This window comes from Lathamus discolor, chromosome 4, assembly GCF_037157495.1.
Source record: "Lathamus discolor isolate bLatDis1 chromosome 4, bLatDis1.hap1, whole genome shotgun sequence".
In the NCBI taxonomy this organism is placed as follows: domain Eukaryota; kingdom Metazoa; phylum Chordata; class Aves; order Psittaciformes; family Psittacidae; genus Lathamus; species Lathamus discolor.
The window spans coordinates 13,650,006-13,676,668 of NC_088887.1; the positions used below are offsets into that span (position 1 = coordinate 13,650,006).

At 37.3% G+C, this 26,663-nt stretch overlaps 1 protein-coding gene across 1 annotated transcript in view; it reads right to left on the reverse strand.

Moving 5' to 3' along the window:
* The window catches only part of ROBO1 (roundabout guidance receptor 1), a 306,344-nt gene that overhangs the window by 254,391 nt on the left and 25,290 nt on the right, over window positions 1-26,663 (reverse strand). The window contains exon 2 of the mRNA XM_065676377.1: window positions 6,275-6,601. Coding sequence (XP_065532449.1) covers window positions 6,275-6,601 — 327 coding nt within the window. The remainder of the gene's footprint in view (window positions 1-6,274; window positions 6,602-26,663) is intronic.

The following is a 26,663-nucleotide window of genomic DNA, read 5'->3' on the forward strand; positions in this document are numbered from 1 at the left end:
GCACTGCTGGATTTCTGTGCTGTCTCACTTCCCTATCTCCTGTTGTGTCTGCTTGATTCATATTAGAATTTAAAGAAGGTATACAGAGCAGAAAAATTTATATAAAATACAAACATAAAACCACTCTATTCTGTTGAACAGGTTTAATGGGACAAGGAAATTCCTTATCTTTCACCTTACTTTCACCTACTTTTTATAGGTGACAGTAATCCCAACTGGGAAAGACTTTGTTAAACTATGGGAGGTGTAAAGAATCTGCTATTCTTACTAGGTCTAACTCAATATGTGACAACACTGTTTTCATCTAATGCAAAAATAGAAAGGAAGAAGTACAAGGTTCACTGCTCAAACTTTTCAGGATGCAGTACTACTACTTTTAAGACAAAGGGCACGAATGCAAGCATACACACGCACACATGAGCATTGAGAAATATGACAGTAAGTTTCAAAAAGTATTTTTAGTTTTTCCACTTTTTCTTCTTCACCCTGAAGTCTCCTTAGGACAACGACTTTTCCTACCACTAGCATGAGTGGGATTTCCTGGTAGTACTAATAAATTACTCCAGTACCACAGCTGGTTAGTAAACAAAACAGACCACCTATAGAGTAAAAAATAATGCATCTTCAAAAACCAGGCAGAGGCCTTAAAGGACTATACTGACATTCAAACTCTCAAATGCTCCTCAGATGACTAATGGCAGAGGAAAGTAATACACACCAACCTGTAAAAGTAGCTGTTCTTGCTTTCCTCAAATGGAGGTAACTCCATTATAAAACATAGCTCATTTGCATGCAACTTTGACCTCACTGCAAAAAAGTTTCCCCTAAATGATGTTAGATTTTGGTAACACATGCTTCAGAGGCAGTTAGCAGTAATCCTGGCTTACTGTGCAGCTGAAACAGAGTCAAGTTCAAGCTAAATCTACTATTGATAAATGCTAAGTTTTAAGATGCATTAGCAACATCACTATTGAAATCTTCTATGCCTCAAGGAACTTCTGTTAATGCCATTGCTTGTAGTAAGCAATGGTACAGCTTTACTAAGTTTTTTTTTATGTGCGTATAGGAGCTTAAAGAGATTCCTGTAAAACTGAGATTCATCTTTGTCATACGCACATCTGAGCACTCAAAATCAGCCACTTGTTTATCAGCAAGGCATTAACAGCTCAAGTAACAAAATCTGCAAATTTGTCCATTGATTTCAGCTTGGCTTCAAACATCGATGCTGTACAGCAGCAGTAAGGAGGGCAAGCTTGCTAATGTGCCCTACCACTATATAGACTGAACAGCTGATGAAAACCATACACAAAGAAGGATGACTTTTCATTGTGAGAAGGGTATTACTGCTACAGAACCACTGAGCATACAGTGCTGTTAACTCATCTTTCATAATCCTATGCTAGGTAAGGGGTTTTGTTCATTTGTTTTTAAAGTCACAACCTAGCAAGTCTGTAAGTTGGATGTTCCTGGGAAATATTTGGAGAATTATCCACTGTAAATTGAAAACAAACTTTTACACAAAGCAGTTTACTTAGTGTAAAATACCCTGTTATTAAGGTTACAAATAACATGCATGTGTACATACTTTACAAATCCTTTTGTAAAAGCACTGGTCTTGAGCAACAAATCCATGTATCAATGGAAACCAGAAGCACTGTGATAAAAGTGACTCTAGAATTCTCATGGCAAAAGTGAACTAAGTTTTTTCTGAGAGAAAATATGCTTTGAAATGAAGACTCACAAAGCCACTGACCAACAACCATAACCAACTGCATTTGCATTTGATTTTTCTTAACATCCTCAAAAGCTTTAGAGCAAGTGAAGACAGAAAAATTAATACAGCCCTTAAAGCTATTATTAAGACTCTTGACATGGGTAGGTTTCTACACAACGCTACTTCACAGACATCTACAAGTTCCAGAAATGCAGTTTTCCCTCTAGAAAGAGTAACAGAAGGAAAACACTGAATCAAGCTATCAAGCACCAGTAACTTGGTTTTGGTAACTTGGTAACCAGAATTTGGTTTTGATTAGGTGCATCCATTCACCAGACAATCCCGAGAGATTCAAGCACATGAAGCAGCTGCAGCCACTTTCCAGCCTGCTAAAGGGTAACTTTGCTTTCTCTACGGTGAACAATGACTTTTGTTTCCCAACGCATTGTGCAATAGACAAAACAGCCTCCAGCCCTCCCTCTGAGGATCAAGCATGGTCCCACTTTGTACTCCCACCTGTAAAAGCTGACACTTGTAGAGAGAATTACACAGTTTCGTTTTGACAGGGACATGCCTTTGTCACATTCTTTAGGACCTTTCACCACTGCAAAATGTGTCACCAGTAGGTGGTAATCCAAAACCAGTTACATTCCTCAAAAACAAAACAAGGAGCTAATTTAAGTTAAGTCTCCAGTGATCAAAAGGCTGAGTTCAGGAAGTCAAGAAGAGGGAAGCAAATGGACTTCTAGCAGCCTAAGTCTGAAGGATGACTACAGACTTGTTATCTCTTTATCCTATCTTGCACCCTTTGTGGACTACCCTACCGAAACTTCATTCGACTGCAAATTAAATTGGAACACATACAGCGAGTCTCCATTTCAGTTCTGTGCGAATAACAAACATTGCAAATATAGATGAAACCAGTCAACTACAAAAAAAATACAAATCCCCCAATTAAACAGTAATACATCTCTCATTTAATTGCCTTGTAATTCAGCTTTCTGCTGAGCGCCTACTTATGCAAATTAATATCTTTCCCATTTATTAATATCTTACAGATCTAAATTACACAGAAAATGTCATGTAATATTAAATAACAAAGCTACTTTACAGGCCTGTGTAGCATGGAATAGTTTTACTGGTCTCTAAAGTGCATAAGAGATTTGAGCTCTTGAAATATCTAGTGGCTACCTATTTGATTAGGGAAAGTTACAGTCCCTGCAACATAATCAAACGGAATATAGTCAGTGGGGGTTCACATACTCGTTTTGCAGACTTAAAGAAAGACACAGCTCTTTACTAGCCAGAAGAATCATCTTGTTTTTAAGGCTTTTTAGGAGCATGGTTTCAAGGAAATAATTACAGAAACTGCAGTAAATACAGCTGCAAAGAGTATATATATACATACACATAAAATAGCATTATGGAGAAGATATAACAAATCCCCAATGTTATTCATAGACACATGGGATCTTCAGATATTTTGGAAAGGCCACAAGAAGCAGAGATTGCATAAGAGACTTAATTCAATTTGCTGACAATAAATGGTACTTAGCGTATTAATTGAGAAGTCAGCAGAATAAAATGCAGCATCTTTTGGATTAAATGACACACACCCCTCAGTCAAGTCACTAAAGAAAATCTGATGAACAGAAAGGGACAAAGCAGAGGGAACATTCCCCCTACAATTTTATGATTTGTGATTTTAGTCTGTCCCCCATGATGGCAATCACATCTAAAACTGGTTTTAAAGTTTCTAACAAACACAGCTATTTGAGAAGGTACAAAGGCTTAAATACAGTGCACTTCTGACATTTTTGAAGATCTGAAATCCCTCTGCATTTTCTTCTTTGCAACTACAGAATCTATGCAGGGAGTACTTAAGGAAGAAGTTCACCTTGTTACACAGGAAACAAACTACCTTACTAATGATGAGCACTGGAAGTGCTTAAAATTGACCTGGATGAAGTAATAGCAGGCATCAAGTTTAGGTTTAAGTATTAACCTAAAACTGAAGTCAAATCTACACATACATTCAACAGTGAAGGGCATCATCTAACTGAGGTTGTGACTATAAAAGGTGATGGAAGAAAATGTGACAGATTCCCTATCACATTACGAAACAAATTGGTGCAGACAGGGGATGCTTTTTCCATCAAGAGCTAGCAGGTACATTGCAAAACATGCTTCTGTTACGAATTTCACAAAAGTCGTTTGGTTAAAACCACAGTATCAAAGCATATAACCAAATGAGTACTCTAAGTGATCTTCCATACTTTGTCACGTGGAAATCAAACAAAGGCACAAATAAAAGCTACAGTTGAACCCAGGACACTCTGTAAACACACAGAAATTAAACTATAATATAAGGATTTCTCAACTAGCGATTGTGTATGACTACACATACAGAAATGTAAATGCTGTGGTGCTCTAATCAGGTACACTGAGAAGCTAATCAAAACAGTCCAATCCACTGTGAATATAGCTACAGTTTATAAAGACAATAGCACTGCATCTACAATGCACAGATTTTTAATTTAATGTAAATTTATTCCATCAGTCTTCAACCCTTTCGTTGTTCCTCGCCTCTTCTGCTCTATTTAAAGTGTTTTGGTGCTTTTGCACTGTCACATCACTACCTTTTCTATTAAACTCATAGCCTGTTCTGTTCAAATGGTTTGTCTATAACTTCCAATTATTAAATTAAAATTACATACCATTTTACCTACAAATCTTATTTCCAAGTATATATTGTGATTTTTTACCCCTCTGTGTACTGTAGGTATTTATTTTCGGACATGATCCCTTGATATGAAGGCACTTTTGAGCTGAATTACTATTGTTAGGCGGTGTACCTTTGAATATTTTTAATAAGGCACTAGTCTTTTATTTACTTATCTTGAGTATTGGCAGAGGATCTTAAACATCTGTGGTGTTATCAAGAGTTTACATTCAGAACATGACAGTCAGACTCTCTACTGCAATCACATAAGGATGACTTGAGGCAGGGGTGATAAACACATCTAGCAACTACCAGCTGAAATTATGCATGCCATAGTGTAATAGCCACTGAAGCCTATCTCATTGTTTCTGGGTTCTGATGAAAACTTGTGGAAGACACAGAAACACTACATACATTGCAAACATTACTCCAAGGTACATCATGAACTAAAAGAACGCAAAATAAGAATAAACTGTCCATGTTGCTTTGCTGCACGGACACAACATTAAAACTCATTTTAAGAGCCTATAAGCAGTGCTATAAAGCAAAAAACAATTAGATAAAAATCAAAATCTTTTAGACATTAAAGCCCACTCAAAATTACACCTACAAGATACTGGATATAACATTTGGGAGTAACCAAGCAACAGATGATTTAAACAGGTTATATAGATTTACTGGATAAGCATACTTCCAGCTACCCAGACACTGATTACTTTCATGATTAGAAGTGGTAACAAGGAAACAGCACGGCCATAGATCTTAATCATGTGTATTTTCTGTATTATATGTGATGATCAAGATTCTTCTGATACAAGGATCATGAAAATCCTCGATCTGTGAATGTGAACAAGGCAAGGCAAAGGGTTCACGTAAATGCAGACATTTATAGTCTATTTCCTTTGCCTTCTATGGTTTATGGAAATCTAATCCTTCTACAGTTATACACCAGACAGCATTTACCTTATCTAACAGCTATAAACCTCATCAGAGCTAGCTAACATAAATTGTATAGCCCACAGAGAGATCAGTGTTTTCAGAGGGCGACTCACACAGTTGTGTGCTAGCTCTTCAACATTACACCAGATGAATTGCCACAGATTACAGGGGAAGCCTATACAAGCAACTTAAAACAGATACCTAACTTTCGAATGGCAAGGTTTCTGTGCATACTTCAGTACCCCAAAATTGCTATTTTATGACCTACACTTGGCCCTCCATATGAAAGCTTAGAACACTTTCATGTACACTCTCTGCCTCCAAAACAAGCAGGGTTTAAAGGATATACAGGAAGAGATAAGCATTACAAAGTGACGTGAACATACTTGACTGTTCCTTCCGCTGGCTAAATACTCAGAACTGGAGAGATGATTTGTGGGCTACTTCTTTTAGAGAAAAAAGAAAACCCAGCTCATTTATGTTTCTAAATCTGCTAGCATTTTTCCTAGTGTTTATTTGTGCAACAGCAAGGTCAAACCTATTAGATCAAATCCTGGCTATTCTGCCTCCTAGTACACATTGCATTTTGCGTGGTTATCTGGCAAGAAAAAACATCTAGAAACTGAAGCCAAGTACACAAAGATATAACAAACTTTAAGTAATTGTAATTGCATGGAGGCATAAAAGTAGCGAGAACACATAAAAATGTTTACATTTCAGAGTGATACAATACCTCGTCTGACTATTTCTCTATTTGACTCTCTATTAATAATAATTAACTGCATAATTCCTTCACTGCTTTTAAGTCAATGCCCCAGAGGCAGCTCACACTTTATCTTCAAACGACATCAAAGCAAGCAGCTGCTACCAAAGAGTGGAAAAGAAATAAATGTACTTACTTGCCACCTCCAGTGATGCATTATGACTTACAGCTTCCCCAAGGTAATTCCTTGCCACACAGACATAGACCCCTTCATCAGGCCTACTCTTGCGCCCATGGACAATGCGTAAGAAAAATAAAGATCCGCTGGGCAGCAGCATGCGGTGGGAGCGTGGATCATCCTTGTCTGTTTCCACTCTCTCCCCTCCCTTGTACCACTCAATGGTAGGGGTTGGCCTTCCTTCTGCTTTGCAATTTAAAGTTGCTGGTTCTCCTTTGGAAACAATTAGATCGGAAGGGTGTTCGACAATTCGAGGTGGGAAATCTTCTTGCCGAAGACGGGAGCCTGCAAGATACAAACACAAAGTTTTATTATGAGGTTTTTGCCAGGTACAATCACTGTGTTTTGTGAAACAACTACTTAACCATTATCTTGTAGTACAGGATTTAATAAAGAACAGCTATTAACATCTGAAAGTGGAAAAAAATACCCCCAAACCTTAATGCCTGCTCCTCATTGTGTGCAGGGTTCTCCCAAGTAAATACATTCCAAAGCATTTTTTCAACAGGCAACCTGTATTAGTGAACTAAACTGCCACAGTCCTAAATCACATCCATTTTTATATTGATCTATTCTCATATATACAAATTTAGACATATATGCATAATTATGAAAAACTAGTCTTTACAGATACTCTACAGACATCAGACCATTTCTACCAGCAAAACTGGTTCTTCTCTAATCCATAACACAAAGCTATAGCCAACCTCATTCAACCTTTTGGAAAGCCCATGAATTCATCCAAAGTCCACAGAGCAAGTCTAATATCTCCAGCACCTACGAAGTTGCTTTATTTCACTTGTGCTATCAACTCTTTTCAGTCACTTGTTAGGCAAGTGATTGTTTCTTACACAGGCAAAATCAGAGCAACTTTTTACATTATAAAATCTAGAACTCTAACACAATGTGAGACAACACTATCAGGGATAACAGAAAAGTTACAAACAAACAAGATAACTCTTGTAGAAAAGAATTCAGTTTCTGCAAGCTGATAACTGGTATGAATAAAAACTGTAATAGTCTGGATAGATAGCTACCACAGCAGAATACAGCAAACAACTTTGTGTCCAAAAACTCCAAATTAGGACCAAGCAGCTAACAAAACTTTCAGGGTTTTAAATTGTTGACTCAATTTTAAATTACTGTTATTTTTTTCCTTGATACCCAACTTTGCCATGGATAAAATTAATCTCTTGGGTCACTAACTCCTGATTATTAAAATTTCAGATGCCAAGATTCTTTATTAATAATATAAGGTTTAAAAGGCCGTGAAGCACCAGAAAGAAATAAAAGATCTATTCCCTGCAGGTTAATAGACCATAAATTAGTATGGAAAAAGGAGAGGAATCCCAGAGAGCTCTGTTTTCATATATACTTACACTATACGTGTGCATATTATATATTTATATATATAAAAATAATATTAAATGTCAAATTGTCATGTAAAATTTATTTCACATTTCCTTCACCTCAAGACAATCAGTGCAAACAAATGGTACACTAAGCAGCTAGCACTAATCACACACTCCCAAATCTCTGGTAGTATGACTTCTTGAAATATATTTGCATGCTGTATGCAGTAAAAGAAAATAGTTCAACAAGAACATTACTGACCATTAAATACAAAATAACTCAAACAGCAATAATCCTACTCTTCAGTCCTTTGAGAAAATATATGTAGTATTGTATCTAGGACTATAATCCTAAATTAGAATAAATCTTTCCTCATCTACCTAATTAGCCAATTCCAACTCAAATAGTCACAATAATGTAAGATTTTGTAGTGCCTAAAGCAAACAATAATATTTTACATTCAGTAAATAATAATATTTTACATTCAGTTTTACCTGTAACAACTGCCTGAGACATGAAAACTATTATGAGCAGTATGGAAAAGCATGGGCAGCTCAAACAGAAGCCAGAAAACTCCTAAATCCTTCTGCTGGCTACACGCTACTGTGCAGCCCAGCTCTGTGTCACCTAAAGGAAGGGTACAGGCCAAATACAGTGAGAGGAGAGCTAGAAGTACAGAGAAGAAAATTGTGCCAACCAGCACTGGTCCTTTACAGCAGCTAAAAAAGCCTTTAATGTACTTCCGTTTGCCTTAAGCGCACACCTCAGTCACTGCAAAGTGCATGGGTCTACTCACAATGAACTTCTACACAGCCCTTGTGAAAAGCACCTCATCCAATACTGCTGCCCTCACAACTGGGATGACCAATTTTACATCTCTCTTTCCAAGATAGAAGTGCCTACACAGGGATAAAAATCTTACTTTGTTTATACCTCTACTCACTTCTTATATACCTCATAAGAATATAAGTTCAATGTAAAATGTTTAAAGATAGTTAAAAATCTATTTATTTAAAAACAAAGTTTGCACTTATGCTAGTATGAATCCCATTTCTATTGTCACAGATAATGCTGGCCAACCAGCATGCTATATAACACAAGCCTCCTATTGCTTCTCTCAGTCTGGCCCAGACCACAAAGAAATGAAATACCATTTTCAGATCTATCGCATCCACACTTCCCATACTGACATTTAAGTGACTGTACACTAAACTTCAAGTACTGTACAGGATGAAAGTTTAAAGACTGATCTCTAAACCTGCTTGAAAACTGAGACTCAAAACTCTTTTAAGGGGGAAAAAATCCCCCGGAAACACCAGGAATGGTCATATATGTTTGAAATTTCTTTCTTTGCTGGGTAACATTAGAGGAGTTAAAATGGCAGAAATGACCATTAAAATATGTACACAGTTTTTTAATCTCAGCATTTTATAAAGTAACATTTCTGCAAAAAATTGCATAAAACTACTTAAAGCAGAAAGGGACAATAGCTGTAATAGCTGTTACCTGGCACATAGCATTAACCATAGAGTTAATGACAACTGCCTGAGGGGTATAATGGCCTTGACAATCAGTTTATAATCTCTCTACATATCTACATATTCTTTTTTTTTTCCCCTCAAAAAATCTTTCTTTCCTTTTAGCCCAGTTATTTAAGCTGCATTTACACTTTATTGAGAAGGAGCAGCTTCAATTATCAACATAAATCTTGCAGTGGGCACCAATCCTGTAATTTTGCTGTCAAAAAGCAGCACACCTATTACATGCTGGATCTGCCATCAAAAATACAACACAGCTGCTTTTTCTTTCCCCTCAAAGATGCCAGCACTGGGTTATTGGAACTTGTTTTCTCTGCTTTTATTATAAGTCAAGTCTTTCACAGAAAGGATGCCACTAGCTAAAGCATGCTACACTAATTATTTCATGCTGCTGCTTAAAAGAACAATTATATGAAATCATGTTTCCAGTTCCTTGGACTGTGCCACAACTATTTTTACAAGATTCAAACACTGAAATAAACAGATGTGAAGCTTCAAAGTAAGCTGCCATCAGATGAATGCTGAACTCATAAAGGAAAGATTTGCCTTTATTCCCACCTTAAAACTCCCTGTTGGTAGCATACACAAACATAATGCATTGAAAAATTGCAGGGAATGTGTTTAAATGGGAAAGCTGCTGATGTCAGGGATACAAACACTGTGCTGTTCTCCTTCCAGGGGAAAACAAAGAAGTTATGCGCTACTGAAACAAAGCGCCTCAAATTTGAACCTAAGAAGTTAAAAAAATCAAGACCATAACTAGAGGTGATCTAAACTTCAGCTCAGATGGGCAGAGAAAACCTGATCTCCAAATACCTACGTATCTAAACAGTACCTTATCCTTTGTCTTACAAAATGCTACATGGCAAACTGTCATCAGCCAAGTGCCAAAAAGCCAGTATGCTCTTGGCCGCATTTCTTTTCCATTTCACAAGTATAGCAATTAACACTAATTTTCAGAGCACAGAATGTCCACTCTTTGATTGAAATGCTTTACATTGTAATGCAAGAGCAATTAGGCCTGTTACTCAGCTATCAAAGTTACTAGTAAAATACTAAAAAACAAAGCCACAGGTTTAAAATCAGTGTCAGGCGGTTCCTGTGAACAATTATACTTCATCAGAACATCAGAGTGTTTCCAATTCCCCAATACGCACATCTTAACCTCTTTCAGACTCTTTTCAGGAAGTGAGGAAATCTTCTTTTTATGGTTTTGTTCACATTGACTGGAAAGATGTTCCCTAACTCTTCTGCTTTAGTGGTTAGAAAACTTTCTCTAACCCTCAGGTTAGTAAATACCTCAGGCTTGAGCTGCCCTTTAATTCTGATCTCTCCAAACACTTCGTGGGATTTTATCCCTTTGACATGCAGATTGCAACCTTTTCCTTTTTCACCATCCTCTCAGATTTTGTGTTCTTGTTGCTGTTAGAAGTCAACAAACTAATCTCATCTGGTTTCCCCCTCATAAGATCCACTCACCTTTTCCTTGCCTCAAATTCTTGAGTTCCTCCTTCCTAAACATGGAAGATCCAAACCATACACACTTACGAGGCTAGCAGACTTTGAACGTACATCAAGCATGCACTGCAAAGCAATGTCACGTCAGGTTGCAGGGGGAAAAAATAACAGAAAAATCAAAGTATTTTTCTGAAAGTGGCTTTTCTGCCACAAGACATGCAGCTAACCTAACCTATGGGGTTTACCTGTTCTCATAGGTAATAAATAATTTCCAAAGGAAAACAACAGAAGAAGGAAGATCCACAGAGACCTTGTTCCATTCACCTTTCTGTGAACTTCTCAAATTTGCTAATATTCTTACTCTTTGTATACTATCCTTGTTCAGCCCGAATAAAATACTGATTTCCTGAGCTTTGTAGCTTGCACAAATAGTGCATATTAAAAAGCAGAGGTGTTGCAGTCTCCTATCTATAACTAAAGACTTGAAGTAATTAATGAAGCCACTAATGCTGTGCGTATTTGGATTTCCCAAAATTCACAACAGGACTTTAATCCTTAATTCTACTTTGGCATGAAGCACAAAAGCCAAAACTGCATTTAACTGATGTTCCTGAAATACTGATTTGAGGATAGCATGGGTCATTCTATGGTCTCAGAAAGGAGGTCTTTGAACAGTTTTATTTACATCTGCTCATCTCTCGTAACTGAGTACTGAACGAACATAGAGCCTGGTCTAAAGTGAAGTTATGCTTTTTAGTTAAACCCTGCACTTCTCACAGTCATAACTGTGAACATTTCCATAACTACTTGATAAAAACACCACCTTTATGAACAAAAATGTCAGGCAATGGAGGTGCCTGCATGTGAGACAGTGTTTGTACACTAAGGAAAGCAAATGAACAGCTGGAACGTAACAATACTGTTTCATCAGCTGATTAATGCTCACCCAGGACAACCAGGTTTATTGCAATCCATTTTAAGGTGCATTTAATGGTTTCAAACACTGATTTGGGAATAGGTCCAGTTCCTTCCAATAGATACAGTAAAACATGACAAGCAAGGCTCTCACTTTGGATCACTAAAACTTGCAATTCTTCTGCGTGTTCCCACTGAAAAGTAACATCTCAATTTCTTTTTCTAAGCACAGGTGGGCAAGATGGAACTAAAAAGAAAAGCATTTAACATTCCTGCCACTGCTCTGATGCCTAAAAAGGTGGTTCTTTCTTCAGTTTACCCTGTTACATCATGAACCCTTTTGTTTCCCTCTTTTAACTGCTATTGGAGTTCCTGATCTTATGAGAGATTAAATTATTAAGTGTTCTTTTCCCTTACTTCTGTTACTAAGGGATATTTTTGGGTGAAGCAAACTGTACTTTAAATACAAAGTCTGATAATAAAGTCCAAATTTTGTGGGCCATGGCATTTCAACTTCAGTTGTAGGCACCCACGAAACATTTTTCTCACTTAGAAAGATAACCTTACAGTATCTCTTGTTCTTAAGACACCACAAATTTCAATTCTGTTTCTGTCATGGCTACCCCACTACCAGGAGATGCCAGAAACAGGTAATTTACTGTACACTTACGGCTGGAAAAAACCCTAGAATAACAACAAAGGCCTGGTGTTTTAAGCCACATCTGTCTGTGTCCCTTTAACAACGGATTAAATGGGAGCTGTACTAAACAATGCCTCAAATCCAGACTGATCTCGAGTGGCTCATACGCTAATAGAAGATGGAATCCAAACACTGGAAGATATAGACGTTCATTTTACACAGTACCCACATCCTGGTCAACTGAACAGGAGTTAGCTAAAGTATTACAGCAATAAGCTGAATAGAGAAGAGAGAAAAATAAAAATCATTTCTACATCACATTGGTTTAAATGGTTTCTGTTCCTTATTCTACAGTAATTTTGGACACACATGGTTAGGTCAAAAAAAGCCATAAATTTTTAAGCAAAAAGCCTTCTGGAAAGATGTACAGTATCTTATAGTTAGTTACATACTCTGCCTGGTGGGAACGAAAAGAAACATTGGCAGGTATACTGCCAGTTAGTAACACTTGAGTTTCTGTTTTAATACCTAAAGACATATTTCCCAGGAGATGCTAAGAGAGACCAGCTTTCTGAAATAATCACTTCTAACAAAGAAACCGAAAGCAGCAACAGTCAGTCATGCTTTAGTTTCTTTAGCCAAAATTAAATACAGCTCTTCCAAACTGCTCTTCAACAGAACATTTATTTTCAAGAGAGACAGCTTTGCAGTCCATCTTTGTTACATGAACACATGCTACTGGCTTGTCCAACAGTTAGCATAAATAAGTCCTGACCTAGTTATTCATTAAATTAGCTAGAATATGAATTTCAAATAATAATATTTATATTGAGCTATGTAGGAGGCTGATTGTTACAGCAAACCTCAGGCAGTAGTAAGAAACTGGTCAGTTTTACTTTCCCTCAATTCTGCTCTCTCTCCAAGGTGTTTATCTCATCTGACTCCAGACGATACTGGAATAATGTGAGATAGCATTGACTTTGGAAACTAAACCTCACGCAGTAAAAATTGCAATATCCCACACCAAACTGGTAAGTTGAGAACAGTATTTCCTCAAAGAAAACATTGATGAAATTGCAGGAGTATTTTCATTAATAACGTAAAATCAACTATGACCCAGTGAGCAACCACACTATTCAAAACCAAACACAGTGGTAATGAAGCCTACTTCATTACTCATTTTGTCTTTGAAATGGCTGGAGTAATGCTGGGAGGTATTTTTTATGCTGGGATGATATTGAGAAGTAGTGCACAACAACACTGAGAATGTCTGAGACACACCTGACGGCAAGCTTCTCTTTGGAGGTTTACATATAACAACCTGGCAATAACAAACTGCCTGGAGAAAGCCACTAAACTGCAGGTAGAGTGAAGCAGTGGGGTCAGGCAGGTACATGGGAACACAGAAAGGACCATGATGTTGTGAGAGCTGTATAGACCCTGGAATGGAAGTCAAGAGAGCAAAAAGGATGGCTGAGGCTTATTGCAAGGCAGTAAATATTAGGTAGAGCTGACCTGGAAAACCACTTAGGAAACATATACTTGAACTATATTAAAGTGATAGCATAATTCTGTGGATAACAGAGCTGAAAGATATTGGAAATATCTTTCCTAGTTAAGCAGAGGAGTTGGGACACAGTACAAAGATCTGGAAGCTTGGAGCAATCACTGCTGCCCTTTTCTTCCATAACTGGTCATGTTCCCTACAAAGAAAGGCCTGAAATCTCTGATCTGTTGTTAGCAGCTTCACTGCCACACCTGAGAAAAAACAAAGGACAGGATAAATGGGAAAGTCTGGGAACAGAGGCTGCTGTGAGTCATAGGAGAATCACCATTTCCAGGGCTTGCTTTTCTATTCAGCAGCAAGGAAGAGACTATTAGGAAACAAAAAAGAGACAGTCAGGATCCCCTCCTCTCTGTCTTCAATCCTTGTTCTCAGCCATGTTTTATACCAAACAGGAAGATTATCTTTTTGGCTGTGAACCATTGCCATTTGGAACAGGAAAACAGAACTTGGAGAAGAACAGTAACAGCGCACCAAAACCAAAGCAGGACTCTTAGCCGCACTGAAGGAACCAAATGAACAGCCAATTTAGTGAAAATGCCTAGGACTCAAAATTATATAGATATATTATATTAATATTATGAGATTAAAATGCTAACATATTTTATCTATGTTATATATATTAATACATATTCTATGCTGATAAGTTAGATGTCAGGCATGCCGATACAGAAAAATTGTACTTGAGGTTTGTCTGTTATCTGTGTGAAAGATCTCACCTACTTGTGGCATTATTACAACACATCAGGCTATTTTTACTTTACAGTTTCATCTATGTGCACAAACAAAACACAAAATATGCTTCTGGAGAATCATACTTATTCATAAAAAAAAATTTTGTATTTTCAGTTGTTATTTTTAAAACTGATTTAGTCATGGAAACAATTTAACACATTCCCTTCCCATTATTTCAGATGGCTTGCCCTCACATTCTTCCAGACTTTTCAAAGCCAACTCCTACCATGCATAGGAATACTGAGTTCTAATTCATTTCCAACTCGAGATGCACTGTGAAATTGAATCTGATATTGATCCAAGTTCATATTCAAATGCCTGAGAGATGCTGGGAGAAGGGGAAAAGGATTCTCATTTCAGCAGGGCTATTGGGAAGCCAGAGGAACAGCAATTCTCAATGAGGCAACATTCCTCAACTTTGTGCCAACAGAATCCCAGTATTGCAACACCAGAGTCAATAGTATTCCCATATTTATGCCTCTGCCAATTTGGGTACATCTCATACAACTGCTATTGTCATTTACTATTGTTTCCAAAATATATTTTAAATAGAAATGTGAAGTTTCAAAACAACTATCCAAAATCCTACTTTTTAAGACTATTAAAATGTTATTTCAGATGCAAAGCTGAATGAAATATCAAAAATGCCCTTATGAATCTGAACATCAGGTATTTATAGGAGGGTTATTTCAGCTAGACAGAAAGTCTGAATTACTCAGTGCTCATAATCTAGTGAAGATTACCAATAGAATAAAAAGAATCAATATTAAATAGTTCAGTTTCCTTATTTCGATTGTTATTTTAACGTGTTAAAAATTGGGATTAAAACATCTTTCTTTCACTCCATTTAAACAAATTTGACTTTTTGTACAACATTAAGTTTGGACAATTACAAAAATTCCAGGCATTTTCAATTACAAGTTGTTACTGGATTAGCACAATACTGTCATGTTTGTCATGTTTCAGTTGCATAAGGAAGAATTGGAATTCAAATCCAAATCAAAATAAAACAAATAAGCCCCACAACTATTTTCAGCAAGCTGTCTACAATTACATCAAATGTACAGATCAGTATCAATTAAAATATTTTATAATAAATAAATAAAATCAAATAATCACTTATTACAAAGCCATCTATCTCTACTCTCTTTCCAAAACATACTTTTATTCAGGTATCAAGCTTTGTAAATTGGTATGAAAAGCACAAAAGATAACATGCTCGGAGGGGAAAGTAATAACTATCTCCTTATGAGAGGAGGAGAAAAAGGAATTATGATCCCACTGGTTTACAAATGAAACATCTGTTAAACTCGTAAGAGCACTGCAAGCCAAATCAGTGTGTCCTGCTGGACACCAACATCCCAGTGACTCCATGAGATGATCCTGTTTGCAGCAATAAGCTAGAACCAATACAGTATTTGCAAAGAACTTGTGAAATACGCAGTTTAATCACATACTCCTCAAAGTATATTTTGACCCATTTGTATACCGAAAAGCCTTGAATTACTTGCTATAACAATTAATGTGACAGTCACTGCCTGATGAGCGAAGATATATTTCTAATGCTATTTTTCACCAATATAAAGATGTCAGAAAAGCAAACAAACTTTCACCTAAAGTAAACTTCCACCTATCTGTGCCATCAAAATCATCTTTTTCTGAGCAACTGTGCCATGTCTTCCCTTTGACTGTGTTCGAATTTCTTGTCCCTCTATACAGGCTAGAAAGTCCACTGGGTTTGGGTTTTGTTTCTTCAAAGGCTTCTTCACCTCCAAACTCTACTTACTCCTTTGCATAAAGCAAAACTCCACAACAGGAACTTTGAATACAACTGCAGATGAATGACGTTACACATAGAGAGCCACATCCCAAGACTGCCTTAAATCTGTAATAGTACAGGCTCAAAAGACTGTAACTCGCTGAGTTCTCTGAGGGATGAAGAATTAATGCTGCCATTATCATCTGTGGTCCTGTTTTCCATCCCAGAGCATGACAGATAAAAGTACAGTGAAAAGTTTCAACCACTATCTCTGACACTCCTATACCTTACTAACTGCTTTTTTAGTTCTGAACACGGGAGAACAATTTGAATACAACCAGAGCGAAGACTTCAGTGGCTACCACAGTTTCATAAAACACGAGCTGGAGAAGTTCCATTAATCAGGCTTGTGTATTCACTCTTATATAAACCTTAAACCATCCTGATCACCTACACTTTTGCATTCAGAGTTCTCACACTTTGAGCTCTAAATCATGTTACAAGGGAGCCTCTCTGGAAGATGGCAAGAAACAAAGACACAAGGAACTGCTCACCTCCATATACTCTTCTACCAATGCACATTGCACAAATCTCTCCGTTATCCGAATACTGAGGTAAGACCAGTACAGAGAAAAATTGGTTCTCTAAGAGCTATGTTAAAGTGACTGTGGTAGAAAACATCACACTTTTACACAGTGGAGAAGCACAAACAAGCAGTCTAGTAAAATTTCTCCATGATCTCATAGCTGAGCACAGGGAGATGTTTCAGCCAACAAGCTGAATGTTACCCGTAGGAAGAGTAAAGGGAAAGGCAGACCGTGGTACCTGCTACTAGAGGCACTCACCCAGCTAGCAGTCTGACACCCTGCCAAACAAAACATGTGGGTGTAAATGGAACTGAGGAAAGTACAAAGGGCTTTCATTTTCTCTCTACAATCTCTAAATCAAGATTGCTGAACTACCCTCTAAATTTTCTCAAAATTCTTTTTGATAAAAGATGCTACAGTATATACACAGCTACATATATATATTAAAAAAATACAGTTCACAATGTGGCTTTTAGTATTTCTGTCTTATTTTACACTACAACACAATCTGTGAATAAAAAGGAAAGAGTTTCAGAACTAATCTAAGTTTCAAAGTACTCTGTAGACACCAATTGCAGTCTTTAAGCAAGAAAATCGTATTCAACACTATAAAATTAACAGAAGAAAAAGGCTACTTTAGCAAGTCAAGATGCTACTGTTAAAATAAATGGCAAAAAGAAATGTTAACAGACTATTTTTCTGAATATTCATAGTGAATTCTTCAGAAAACCTGTGGCTAATAGCCTACCTGTTCAGCAGCCTGAAATGCATTTAACCATTTAAAAGAAAGCTTTTGAGATGTCCTATACAATAAGCACACTCAAGGAAGATATTTAAATCTTTATAATCTTGGGTGAGTTATTAACTTCTTCAAGAAAAAGTACTGAACCACCATTTTAAAGATAATTGTCTAGGGTTATTTATACTTAAAGAAAACAAAATATTTCAAATGGCCTTTTAAAGGATTAGTAACAAATCCTTAGAGGAATGCAGCCCACCTCAGTCAATTTTCAACCTTAAAAGCAAATTCTGACATACCCAGAACATTAATGAAGACAATGTTTATAACTTACATAGCACGCTAAATGCTAGCGCTTGAGAGATAAACAAAAGTGCTGTCTACTCTGCCTACTGAAGCTTATAATGGCAAGAAAAGAACGTTCAAGAACGGCTGTAGCTTGTACTTGTTGAGGATGAGATTTAAGACAGTAAAAAATACTGCTAAAATTATTAGGAAAAAACAGGAAAATACAGTTATTTGATCAAAATAAAAAAAAAGTCAAGAGTGTGATTTTAATTTTGTTTAATTTTTTTGTAACTACTTTTAATAGCAAGTTTAACAACTAGCTTTTGAATCGTTATGGTGAAGGGATTAGAGTGCTGACAGAAAAACAGAGATCAGTATTCAGATGTCAAACACGGAAAAAAGAATGAGAGGGGAGGCAAGAGAAAGACAAAGTGTTACATAACCATGAGGCAGAGTCAAAAGAAGTAGCGATCAATATAATAAACAGACAAGGGAAGAGAAACAGATCTCCAGAGTTCCGTGGAACTATGCAAGAAATACAAAAAACAGTAAGTGAAAAAAGAGAGGAAAAGAGTTTCATGATTTGAGAAGATTATCACAGAGTCACAGAATGGTTTGGGTTGGGAGGCTAAAGCTCATTCAGTTCCAACCCCCTGCCATGGGCAGGGACACCTTCCATTAGACCAGGTTGCTCCAAGCCCTGTCCAACCCGGCCTTGAGCACTGCCAGGGATGGGGCAGCCACAGCTTCTCTGGGCACCCTGTACCAGGGCCTCAGCACCCTCACAGGGAAGAGCTTCTGCCTAATGCCTAGCCTCAATCTATCCTCTTTCAGCCTAAAGACATTCCTCTTCACCTTATCACCATAGGTCTGTAAAAAGCCTGTGCATAACACCACAACAGGCAAACAGAGATTTGAGTGGTTTACACATACAAACGCAGATGATAAAGCCTCAAAATTATGAGAGAGCAGTCTGAAACAAAGGGAAAGAAATTATCATTACTATTATTACTTCTAGCAGCTATCTCCATGTGACAGGGAGCAAAGAAATATAGGTTATGCCAGGAATTAATAAGCCTTAATAAGGTGTCTGTGTGCCTGGAAATACTATCTTTTTGAAACTTTATCAGAAGATCTAATAAAAGAGACTACCTCTCCACATGAGGCTTGCTCTACAAGTTAAGATAGCCCTGTACAGAGATGCAAATGGAAAAACAACAGCATAAAAAACAACCGCATAAAAAATGGGCAGGTAGTTTCAAGGAATTCAAGTATGTTCCTTTAGCAAAGTAAAGGTATTCTTCTCCAGTTGGTAAAAGTCTAAGGTATGATTCTGTTACTAGATTTACCCTTGCAAGAAATTAAACTGTATTTTATAAGGATGTAGAAAGCCTGAGAAAATAAATCTACTTATATACATATAAAGAAATAAATTTAATCTGAAATACAAGTATCTCATCATCTACTACTCAGGATTATGATAATACTCTCTTATATGTGGAATCTACCTTTTCACTAAGTTAAGTTCGCATGTTTGTCTGTAATTTCTTACGAAGTAGTCTACTTTTAATTACCACCTCCACGCATTCACATACACACCCTGCCTTCTGCTCTCCTCATCCCACAGCTACTCCATGCAGCACTTACTCAATCCATCCTGAGAGATGAAAGTAGGCTGGGATCTTTACTGCCAACACATAACATTAATCTCGCCAGAAACTTACACTGTCCAAGGAGCTACATCCATCTCCATTACAGCACAGGTAGACTATCAAACATGACTTGAGAGGTGGATACAAGGGACTAGAGGTTTTGTTCATTTTCATCCTTGCAAAGGACTATCCAAAGTTTTAAGCAAGCTTTTTTGCAATAGGGTTTTGAAAGCTGAACTTCTCTTTTGTACCACGACTGTAAGCACAGCATAGCTTCTAAACACTAAAAGGCAACCAGTATATGGCTTTCTCCACTTTATGTAAACAGCTATTTGAAACAAAACCCCCCAACCTAAATTAAGGCTTCCTGAAGAGGCTGAAAGCCTTCAGTGGGACTAATTAGAGAGAACCACTAGGCCTTGAGGCTCACAGCTGCTCACCAGTACCCTATGCAAAGGCTGAGACTGAAATGCATGGTTAGGGGTCTAAATTGATTAACGGGTATCAGTTGTCCTTTCTCTAGAGGTAGAGCCCTAATCTCAATCTTTTTATTCTCTAATAGACCATTATATGACTAATTAGTAGGAATTATGGCACTTATATCAGGTTAAATGAATTCTTACTAATAACTCATCTGTCCCTATTTTAAATTCTTACTTTAAATAAACAGGAAATTCTCCCTCAGTGTTTTGATTAAAACCGAAAGCTAAGCAGCTTTAAAAAAGGTCTATTAAAATGGGTCTTTCAGAGAGATTGTACTGCAAACTGTCAGTCCTCTATGTCTCACACAGGAAACCTGCTCTTAATTTGTTCTATCGTTTCGTGATTGCTGCAAGTATTTATTAACTGGCATATCTGCATTAGGAACACCACTCTGGAATAGCTACAGGACTTCATAAATGCAACTTGTTTGTAAGTAGTCAAGCTGCACAGGTCAGATTCAACACTTTGTTTCTTTGTAAGGACAGTGGTAAACAGCTCACAGGCCTACTAGGAAGGAAATACTGGGGAAAGACTAGGAAGTCTTTATTTGCATCAACTGCTTAAAGCTTTCAGAACACACCATCACTATTGAGAAATGTTACCATCAAAAGAACAATTGAGTTCATTCATCAACTCTGAAAACTGTAATGTAATGAAAAACAAACAAAGAAGAAACTTGACAAAAAGGAAGAAAAAGGTCTCTTTTCCTCTAAAACATTTCAGCCCAAATCCCATGTTTTATCATCAAGAAAAAAATGAACTGGACTTCAAGGAGACTCAAAGCTCTCAGCGAAGATTACGTGCCACTCAACCATATGTTCTTTCAGCTGAAGCGACGTGGTGAGAAGCCACTCAAGGTCCTCTCTGGATATAACCCTAAGTGAAACCTCTACATGTAAACACCAAGTGCTCGGCTTTTGAAGAAAAAAAGGTCTTTTCTATTAAGTACATATAACCCCTACAGAGTGCAGAGAAAGACAAAATGACTCAGTGTAAAATAATATTATTTTTTAACATTCCAAGCAGAAAATGACAGAGAATTTGCCTTCTTGGTGTGAAACTGCATAGCCAGGCCAAAGTTAAACCTCCCATTTCTTCATGTCTTGCCACTTCAGTAACGAGAAGTGAGCCACCCTCCTTCCAACGTGGAATGAGTAGTCCACAAGCTTCAGGTGTCTTCAGGGTGTTTATGCCCCTTCTTTCAAAACCACACAAGAATATTTCTTCCAAAAAAGAAGCAGAGGAGGGTGATGAGGAGTCCCATTTGTATCAGCAATTAGAGAAGTCCAGCAAATAGAGAAGTCTCCACTCCAAGCACTATTAATTAATCATTAATAAAGCAGTCAAAAACAACAATTTTAGAAAAAAGCAATTGTGACTCATTCATGCAACCCAACCTGGCAGGTCTGAGGCAGGCAGTTACACAACATGTTAGTGGACTGAATGCCCTACAGACCTAAGAAGAGTAGAAGACATGAAGAAAGGCACAGAAAGTTGTGAGGAGGGAATGTGTTTGGAAGCATTTAGGCTTCCCTGTGATTGGGAAATAGATGATGGAGGTTTCAGAGTGGCAGTTTCGGATACTGTTCTCCTTCAGGTATATAAGTCTTTTTTGGATCCTAACTTTAACCAGTCTGCTTATTTCATCTGCAGAAGAGAGGCAAATATTTATCCACCCATTCATTGAAATGGCTAGCAGCCCAACCTACTAACATCTGCATGGCACTATCTAAATACTACTATAAATAACGGAGAATTAAAACAGAAACTGAAAACATCACATTAGGTGCTGAAGCTAAACAAAATGATCAAAACTCTGTTCTCTTCTTCCCTTCCCATCAAATGGTGGTTCCTTGCTGTTTTTAGTGCTATTTAGTCAATACGATGACACTAAAAGGATCGAGAAGCACTTTTCAGCATGCCCAGAAATTGCAAACCCCAGCAGAAGCAGCTGAGATGACAACATGGATTCACAAAGCTTAACTGCTCAACAGGAAACTTTTTATTTTAATATTGGTATTTAATTATCAGCAACAAAAAAAAAAAAAAAAACCAACAAAAACCAACCATAGTTGTAATCTACGCAATCAAACAACTTTTCTTGGAAGTCAACATTACAATTCCACAACTGCTTTATTACGTGGCTTTATTCCCTGTGCAAAGATATATTGCACAATTAACAGGCTTTCCAAAAATAGCAAGACAGCATACCACTTTTAAAAACAACAATATCTTTCCTTGACCTTGCTAAAATATCAGCTTACAATTCTTTGAAAATCCACATGTAACAAAAAGCAAATACAGGACTGCAGGTCTTCAGCCTCATTTAATGATACTCCTGAATTAGACTTCTCCCTTCCATGGGAAATCGCAGGAGTTTGGTGGGCCAACACAGGCTATAGTCTCTCTCTTATCCCTGTTAATCCAACTCCAAAACAAAACACAAACTTAAGCACTGTTCTGAAGCAGAACAAGAGATTCTGCCAAAATCCTTCATTGTAGTTTAAGTAAATATCCTCAATGATTAATTTCAAAATGAATAATCCTATAAACATGTAGAAGCCATAGTAGAGATCACCTGTGACCTTGAAAAAAGCCATTCTTGCGATACATCAGGAGCAAAATATTCTCATTTTCCTGTTAATGCTGTCATAAAGCCCAGAATGAATTACTAAAAATTGTTACTTTTATGTTAAAAGCTCTCATGATGACAAGAATGAATTAGCAGGGGATAGAAAGTAAAAAGACAAATAACGCTGAAGAGGCCATCTCCACAAAACACTTGTGAATACAAGTGCCTGAAGCCTGACATGTTTATTAGTATTACTCATTGTAGTCCCCTCTCTATGCAACAATTTTCCTGCTCTCCTTCACTAATGTACTATCTTAACCCCCACCTCAAGAACAATCCTTTCCTTACGAATGCCTATCACTCACTCTACAGCATGATGGTTCTCCACTGAGACACAGCTCTATTAATAACTCCCAGTGAAAAAAATCTGCAGCAGTAAACAAAATTGTAGGGGTAAATACTGCATTGCTAACAGCACATTGCTTCCAATGTAGATAAAACGATACTCTGCTAGAGACAATAACACAGAGGAAATGAACTTTCAGTTCTGGGAAAAGGAACCTACTCCTAAGGATTATCTCATCTAGAGAAGGATGAAGGGAAGAAGGAAAAAGCAAATTCCAACAACTGAAAACAGGAATCAGTAAGCATCTGAAGTAAATCTGTATCCCTCCTGAACTGATTTGTAAGAAAAACTTCCTTAAGAAATTCCGCAATGACTGTACGTGTGCATCAGAACTACTTGGATTCAAATATTAATCCATCCAATGTAAGAAGTCTGTATAATCATTGAAGGTAAACATCATTAAAATAAAATGTAACTTAGTTAAAACAGTAAAGCTGGCTTGCCCACTTCCTCCAAGTAAATATGGTTTTGAGCTTTCAACCCAAGTATGATAGGATGGCACCGTAATTTTACAGAGCAAGGTACTATTCTCGAGAAGAAAGATTTCTTCACACAGCTAAAAAGGAACAGATACATATCCACAATGCAGAATCCTTTAAAACACCCTAACGTGGTATTTGTACACTCTTCTGTTTTGAAGGTCAATGAGCTGCTGCATACACGACAGATTTTTCTGTCCTGCATATGAAGAGATGTTGAAGACACCATTTCATGATGGAGAAATAAATGAAGATCAACAGTCAGAGAGAAAACATGGCTGAACTTGAGAAATTATTATGCATACTTTATAGAAACCTATATAATACTGACAAAAGTCTGATTAAGTTATATTTTAAACATGAAGTGCAAAGTTATACTGCATCCAAAGAAATACGGTGTGATGTTGAAGGTATTTATTATTACACTTTTATTAAATTGTCAAATATTCCTTTCCTTTCTCAGTACAGATTTGATGTTGTAGGCTTTTTAGTATCCTTGATGCACCCACTGCTGGACCACTTTTGCTTGTGATCAAGTCTCAGCAAAGGTGATAACCTAATACCACAAAGCCATTTCTAAGAAGTTGTAATGTTCTTGAAACTACTTCTAAACAACTGCATGGGACACCAGTATTAAAACCAACACCCTGCTATAAACAACAATCAGTTGTTTTCCCCACAAAGCATCAGCTCCTTTATGCTACAGATTTGTACATTACCTGATAAATAGATTTTTATTCATCATACCAAATCTTTTTGTTTTCAAAAACCCCAATTTTTCTCTTCCTCACCAAAATGGTCTTAACGCGACTGTTCTAGGACCTGCCCAGCTCTGCAGAACTAAATGCAATACCTGAGAGTTGTGATCCATACATTTTTCATAACAGATGTCAGAAATGTCTGCTTGTCCAAACAGTGGAAAAGATGAAAGATTAAAGACATCTATGATGTCTTCATATCGCTCCCACCACCATGATCAATAGCTAATTTTAGTGCTATAAATGAGTAAATTTAGGAGAGTAGTTCCTTTCCCCTGTCTTTCAAACCTATCAAGAAGAAATCCCATAAACTCCTACAGAAACAGGTCGACCAATTCTTTGTGACAGGAGGACAAGAATCTTGGGATATTACAGCATCACTGAAACTCAATGGATGCAGACATTTTCAAACAACTTACTGCAAATGACATTCATATGGCTAGAACACACTTGTTGAATGGAGCTGAATGCAGTACTACTGAAGTCTTGTTACACTTGCATCTTTCTTGTTAACACTGTATAGTCTGGCAGAACTTGTAAGCAATGAACTTGTAAGTAATGAACTTCGATTCCTAAATACCATTAAATTACATGGGTCAGGTGGCTCAGTTCACTCAAGAAAACACCTACAACGTTAGTATTGCCTTTATAATTTAAAGACTCAGATTGTTTAATATTAACCCAAGTTAAATATTACAAAGAAAGGTAAGAAATACACACCAGCCAAACAGAAGCAGCCTGTTCATTATGAACAATTAAACCTTCAGTCATTATCTGAGAGATGTTAGCTCCTCTTCCTGGAATCTCTAGACCTGCAATGGCATCATCAGCTCACTGTCATTGCTCACAATTGGCCCAACCTGGATCTTCACCTAGCCTTACCCCCCACTCCCTTTTAACCCTTAACTCCTTGGATCAGCTAATGATAAAGCTGTTCTCCTATTTTGACTAGGTCCTCATTTACAAAGTACAGATTTCACTTTGACTTCCCAGAACTTTCAGCAAGCACAAGCAATCACTATTGCTCTGGAGACTGGCTTGTGAAAATCCCACCAAGCTTCAGAACTTCTTCGTTACAGAAGTCTACATTTTAATATAAATGTATATAATAGTCCCTCTAAATCATCACCATTAGCAATATAATTGCAGAAATAGGCATTTGCTTAGAGCATCAGGCTGCTTCTGCCAACCACAAATGGCAAGACTGAGCAGCGTTAGTTACTGCTGTAGCACTGCATATCAATCTATGCATGCTTTTCTCCTCCCAAACACACTCATACTACTCAACTAAAGTAAGTTTTAAAGAAATGGGTATTCTAAGTATTAAACACAAGTCCTCCTTGCAGAAATAGGTATTTCTACCACCAAAGAAAAGGATTTCAGAAGACAGGCTATTAAATCTGGTTAATATACCAGCAGTTCAATTCCAAGAACATTATCTATATACATCAAATAGTTTCCAAAAGAACAAGACAATTTAAGAGAATTACCTGCAAAATTAGCTACTTATGTTTTATTTCTGTCCAGATTGCCCTACAGCTTCTATACTGTGATAAAGCATGCCAACATATCATATAATACTGGAGAATCAACAGAGAAATTTACTGGATATGCAAAAGGAAGTTGGGGCAGGGAAAGCTGTGGGAAATTCCAGTATGAATCACCACTGAGGATCCTTCGGAGGAGAAAGAGAGCAAAAGGGAAAGAAGACAGAAACACGGGAGTATTTCCTCCTATAAAGAATGCTATTCTACTGAAAACTAAACCAGACTTTGGAAGAACGGCTGTGGATTCCTTAAACAGATGGTGTCAATAGATCTGTCTATTAGTCACTTTGGCAGCAGCAGTATGGCACAGGGTTCCTAGAACACCACTTCAAAACTCAATATAAACACAAGAGAAATACATGAACAGTTAATTCAACTTTCCAATACATGACACTTTTTCCTGTGTATCAGATAAAACAGGCTCCTGTTCATGTCTGAGAGTCTGAAGTTTCTGATGCAGTTTTAGACTTGTAGCAGACATGGACTTAAACCAAAAGCAAAACCCCACATGGGACAGCTGGCCTTAACAGGTGAAAAGCTCAGACATGATGGCTTTCCTGTCAAAGTCCTTCTGCATCTTTGCTTTTGCTTTCTTGTGGGAACTGATGACACTTAGTCGTATTTTCTCACTAATATAACATTTAACATTGGAAGTCATAATTGTTCATGCTCCTCCCTCCGCTACTGCAATGTGTCTACTTCCTACTAAAGTGATCACAGAATTGTTTAGGTTGGGAAAGACCCTTAAGATCACCAAATCCAACTGCTAACCCAGCACTGCCAAGTCCACAACTAGACCATGTCCTTAACTGCCACATCTACACATCTTTTAAATACCTCCAGGGATTGGTGACTCCACCACTTCCCTTGGGCA